Below are 6,221 nucleotides of genomic sequence, written 5' to 3'. Positions count from 1 at the left end.
AAGTTGAATCAGTGTTGCATTCAACATACCACGTGACACAAAAAAAAATCAATTTTATCTGTTTTTTAATATTTACTTTTAAGTTAAGAAATTGAGTAATGTATACTACTAAAAGTTATATTATGTTCCACAGTTTGATATCAAACTTACTGACATAAATTCATGAAATAGTAGTTCAATAAAACTTTGAATGCGAGTAACAAACGAGATGACATGGCCTTTCACCGGTGACCCATATTGAAAGGGTTAAATATACATTTTGTCTGAATTTTTTTGTATACCAAAAATAGCTTTGGAAAATCAAGAAGCTGTCTTGCTATAAAGTAGTCCTACATTTATATGTGTGTAAATATGAGCTAAGCTTATCCCATGAATCATGGATCTTCCTGTTTATCATAAATAGTATGGTAGGAAGTAGAATCTATTATTGTTTGGAGAAAAGCTTCCTATACTGTTGTTCGTCATATAAATCTAAAACAGAAACAAATTTATTGTTAATTATTTTCTGGTTATTGCTACCAGGAACTATAGATGATGTTTTTCTTTTGATAATGGTCAGTATAGTCATAATTAAACACACATGACAATTTATTGCTTTGAAGACAAAAAATTCTAGTTGTTTGTAGAAGCATTTTTTTAAACAATAGTTTTAAATACTTTGTTACATGCAGTGATAGTCAGTTTTGTTATGGCACAAATATGAAGTTTTCAGGTATATCAGATTTTGTTTGCTGAATGTTTGTAGTTGTAATAATCTTGTCACTGACTTATCTTAAAAGTTAGCTATTTTTGTGTGATTCATTCTTGGGTAAATTTTAATTATTATTACAGTTTTTTTTCTTTTGAAAGGATATTACTTTACATTAAGTATTCTGACATTTAATATTACAGAATAATTGAGACCTAGGAATGAAAAATTCATTTGTACATATTAAGAGATCAGGATCCATTGGGTGATTGGATTTAATTGCTGTTAATCATACATTACCTGAAGATGGCCTGCTTCTATAGGCCAAAACATCAGTTTTAACTGCTCATGAAACATTTCCATCCTGTTGCCAATTACTTTCACAAAGTTTAATTCATATTTTTCTTTAAACACTTTAACCACTATTTAAGGTTTTGTATATGTATGTACAGTATCTATGTTTAAGAATATAAATCTCACACTTGTTACCTTTTCTACAGAAACACATTAATTTGGGGTGCTGTACATTAAACTGCATTCTTAAGGAAAGTCAGGTTGTTTCTAATGTCTGTAGTTAATTACATAAATAATTCTGAACTTTTCTTGGCTCTTCATGTACAACTTGGAGAACACTAACAATATTGTTGTGGAATTATTGTTAAATGAAAAAGTTTAATTTTGATTTTATCCATTATTTTCATGATTACAATAGCATTTTAATTAGTTATGACAAATATTTAGTGTAGTATTACAATGTACGTATATGCAATGTAGGTAAGTGATATACAGCTGTACTAAAATTAACTTTATAGGGAAAGCATTAAACATGTATTTTAAATAATTAGGAAGACTCATTGATCCTAGTCATATTTATAGAGAATATAGTTTTTAAGTCAGAAATCTCCTTCAACTTTTACCCTTCATTAGTTTTATTGTTGTGTGCTGTCCAACTGTAATTGTACTGTGAGTTGAACTGGGTGATTTATTTGATTAATTGATTACCTATGAGCAGTAATTACATCGCTTAATGTCACATAAACTAATTGGCTAATTACTGTTTTTGATTATTCCAGCAATTGATAAATTGACATTATGATTAAATTGATTGTCATGAGAATAATGTATTAATTGAAACTAGGGTTTTTGGTTATTACTATTTTAGATTATTCCAACTTTACAAATTATCAAAATATTGCTATTATATTTTGTTGTTGTTAATCACAGAGCTATATATAATATATATAATAGGCTATTTGTGTTCTGCCCAATTTTAACCTTACATTTTTTTTTTCTTTTATTTCATGTTTATTCAGCTTTGGTGATTTGGGGGAGGCTCATGATTCGGGCGACTCTGGTTCAATTGTTATTGCCACCAAACTTGCTCACCCTCTAAGGCTGTATGACACTGTCACTAATTTTGAACTGCTGAATAGAGGAATTGCAACTGTCTGTCATTATTTGCCATTTAATGGGGGCATTATTAATTAATTAATTTACAGGTATCACTAATCAAACAGCTCTAACCAGCTCAGTTGTTCCAGTAGATTGTCTTTCTTGATCTTTGTATATTCATGTAATTATTCAGGGTATGTAACTGCTCCTTTCCAGGACTTTTGTTACTTTCTGGAACTAGAAATTTCTGATTCTAACTTATAATCTGTTAGTTTTTTGTCACTATATTGTTTTACTAGTGTTGTTTATGAAAGCTCCATAGTTTCTGTGTATGTTATACTAGTTTTTTTTTTTACACTACGAGTGTACCACCCAGTTTTCCTAACATTGTTTATATAAATACTGTGAATGTTTTGTCTGTTGTACTGATGATGTCTCTGAAGCAGACAAAAGTAGACAGTAAATTTGAAAATATTTTACTTTTATGTATGTTGCAGTTTACTTACTTAATCAGTAACAGTATAATCACATTTTGTTAATGAGTGGAGAATAGGCAGTAAATGTATACCACTGAACTATACATTGGAAATATATGGTCACACAATGTATATTATACTTTCATTGGTTTTTGCTCACTCAAAAGTGAGAGAAATGGCTTCAAAATTATTTCAAAATACATTTTTTAAGGCAAAGAGAGCCTCAAAACATTGCAGTTAGTGTGATACTGGTGACTGACTTCATCTAGGATAAAAAGTTCATAGAAAAGGCAAATACAATGTCAAAGCACTTAGGTATATGAGCTGTAATTAATCAGAATAAGTGGGTGATTTACCAGCACCTAATATAAACCATAATTTTTGAATGTGTAAGGGATGGAATAACTTTTAAATATATGCATTTGATAGTAAGGCAAATTATGTTGTGACATTATAAACTATTTTCTTATACTGTATATCAGTGAATAGAGATTTAATTTTTTTTTTAAACTATGGAAGAGCTTGATTAACCAATCTTTCTTACAATGTCCTTGAGGCACATAGTTATAGAATATGATAGTAAGCCCATCAGATTTACACCTATAACAATCTATGTTGATCTGCAGAAGTTTCTTTTCAAGTTCACAGTTTTATATTGACACAAGCTAAAAACATATGTACCATCCTATTTCTAGATGCTTTTATATTCAGATGTGTAAATATGAGAACAGATGAAAAACCTTGAAAAGATGCCTACTGTAGTAACCATCTTATGTGCTTAATCCTTTAATGATACAATCACATCGTTAAGAATTCAATGAAAGCCATGCAGTCAGGCATACTTGTTTGTATGTATACAATTACTTCTATAATTTTGAAACCTTAACTTCTTTACTTTCATCCAGAGTACTAGATATTAATAAGATATTTGTTTTCTTCCAGGTATTGATTTCAAAATCAAGACAATAGAATTGAGGGGGAAGAAAATTAAATTACAGATATGGTAAGTTTTCAGAATCTGTGTATTATAGTTAGCATTCTAAACATTTGTGGACTTTGTTTTAAAATAATCTTAAAATTGTGTATAAGTGGCACCTCAAAATGTTTAATGGTTGCTATTTTTGGCAACTAACTATTTTGGGATATTTTACAGTTTAACTTTGCTGAAATCTGAATTTACTTACTACCATAGAATCCTTAATTTATTTTCCTGTTTTTAAGTGTTATATTTATAGTAGTTTTTGCTATCACTTAAATTGATTTTTAAATGTTTCTTTAAACACCCTTGTTAAAGTTAGCAAAAACAAAATTAAAGATTCTATTTCCAAACCTTACTACTTCTGTTTTCTGTGTTGTTTTGAAATCAGGTTATTGAGAATTTTAAAATGAAAAGTGTTTCAGTGAGGCATATTTGAGCTAAATTGGATATTATTTCGAATTACATAAAAGATTAAATGAAATTCTCTGTCAGGTTTTTGTTTACAATGTTTCTTTTAGGTAAAACTTTTTAGATGAAACAAAGAAGTAAGTCTTTTTTTAATCCAAGGTGATGCAAAGTCATGCCTTCAGATTTTTCCACTTATGTTTGTGTTTCATCAATGGTGTATTTTCTTTTTTTATGATAATTAGTATGGATGTCATTAATCTTGCAAAAATGTGTAGAAGTGAGCGACGATCTTTTTTTTGCAAGAGTAACTTTGTTTAATTTTAGCAATAGTGCACATTTCAAATAGTTGTAAAAACATGATTTTAAAGAATTATAATGATACGTGACTTTTGCATCATACTCTATTGTAGGTTAACATTGAAATTCACTTTTTTTCTGAAGAAACTTGTGATACTTATACATAATATCATGTTTAATTGCCTAGCATTTGGCACATTGTGGAGTTTGCTAATTTATTAATCAATTACATTAAATTAATAATTATTCTCCTATGAGACTACTTTCCTACTTTTCTCTTGTTTTAGTGTTTTAAATATTCAGGCACTATAATTTTGATAGGATTAAATTACCTTTTTAATCCTAAACTGTTGTACATGGAAATTTATCACATATGCAACATAGTTCAGAACCTGCCCATAAGTGGCTCAGCAGTAAGTCTGAGGCTCCCACTGCTAAAAACATGGTTTTGATAGTTGTTGTGGGCACACCATAGATAGCCCATTGTGTAGTCTTGTTATGTGGGTTTATTCCTACATATTGCACAAGACTAATAAAACCAAATTAATTCTTCATTAAAATAATTGTTCTTAGACTTCATGTAATGAAACTAGTTAAACTTATCATAGTATTGTGTGATAGATAAGATATAGTTCAGTGAGAACAAATCCTGATGATCCTACAAAAACTAAGTACAGTCTTTATTTTTTGGCAAGAAAATTGTGATGAGACTAGAAATAAATCTTTGAATTAAATGTTTTGGAATTTTTTCTGTCCATTGTGAAAAGCTCAGAAAATAGTTAACAACATTGTAAGCTTAAAAATATCATACGTTATTAAGATTTTAAGCAAAAAATTGTTGATATGGACAGGAGTTTATAAATAACACCTTAAAATGATTAGTATGTTTACATTTTACACTAGAAGCTGGAAGAAACTGTTGAAGAATATATGTATGCTGAGAAATCAAAAAGTCAAACAACTTAAAGTTTACTTTAATAGACAGTATTTAAGTGGTATGGGATAACAGCCAGGTTTTTATTTTATCTTTTCAGTGTTTCATATCTAGCTAGAGCTATTTGTAATTAAACAGGGGTTCTATTCATGTAAAAAAGACTGACTTAGTATTAATATACATTTTTAGATTGTTATGAATCCATGTTTAGTAATTTCTGATAAATACAGTTAAATGAGCAAGTTATTAAGCATCAACATTTTTGTTAAGCAAAATTAACTTTCCACACGGGCATTATTGTAGGCCACATTTTCACATCCATGAGTTATGTATAAGCAATATGTATGCATATTGAAAAAAAATTATTATTTGAAATCATAATGGAAATATTTCAATTATTTGGATAGTTTGAATAATTAAAAATGGTAGTAATCATGAACACTAATTTAAATTAACCTCTCGCTACGGGCTAGGTGGATTACACTAACCTAGTGACCATAAGAGCTTACATACTATAATTTTCAAGATGTTTTGTGTATCTTCACGAAATTTGGCAAGTGTTCAGTAAACATTATGTCTTTTTTACACTAAAAATCTTGTTTTTTAATTAAGTATTTTTACTAAAGAAATTGACTATAACTATATGAAGTCAGAGTGTAGAGTGCAAAGTGATATTTATGTTAAGATTAAAAATACTTTCTTCACCTGTAAAGTGTCAGATTTCATTTACATAATCCTTAGAACCTCCTAAAAAATATATCAAACTTTTTTACAGTAAAACTTAATATTTTTTCAGTTATTTTCTCTACCCTCACTCTATATGTGTTTGGTCAATTTGACTGACGTTGTAACCACCATAAAAAACAACAACAACAAGAAGAAGAAGAAGAAGTAAATCTACCCTTCTTTTTTTCTAGAATGATTACAAATTGTAATGGGGAAACTACAAGTGTTTATCCTAAATAACTTAACTTTGAGCTTATGGGCTATACCAGTTGGGTACTTGCCTGTATGGAGAATGATACACAGTTCAACAATATTTACAAT

The 6,221-nt window shown here is 28.8% G+C and overlaps 1 protein-coding gene across 1 annotated transcript in view; it reads left to right on the top strand.

Moving 5' to 3' along the window:
• The window catches only part of LOC106460398 (ras-related protein Rab-10), a 31,811-nt gene that overhangs the window by 5,106 nt on the left and 20,484 nt on the right, over positions 1–6,221 (top strand). The window contains exon 2 of the mRNA XM_013920091.2: positions 3,499–3,559. Coding sequence (XP_013775545.1) covers positions 3,499–3,559 — 61 coding nt within the window. The remainder of the gene's footprint in view (positions 1–3,498; positions 3,560–6,221) is intronic.

The sequence above is a fragment of the Limulus polyphemus genome, unplaced genomic scaffold (genome assembly GCF_000517525.1).
Source record: "Limulus polyphemus unplaced genomic scaffold, Limulus_polyphemus-2.1.2 Scaffold33, whole genome shotgun sequence".
Taxonomy (NCBI): Eukaryota; Metazoa; Arthropoda; class Merostomata; order Xiphosura; family Limulidae; genus Limulus; species Limulus polyphemus.
Note: the sequence above shows the minus strand (reverse complement) of the source record. Positions and strands in the feature narration are given on the sequence as shown.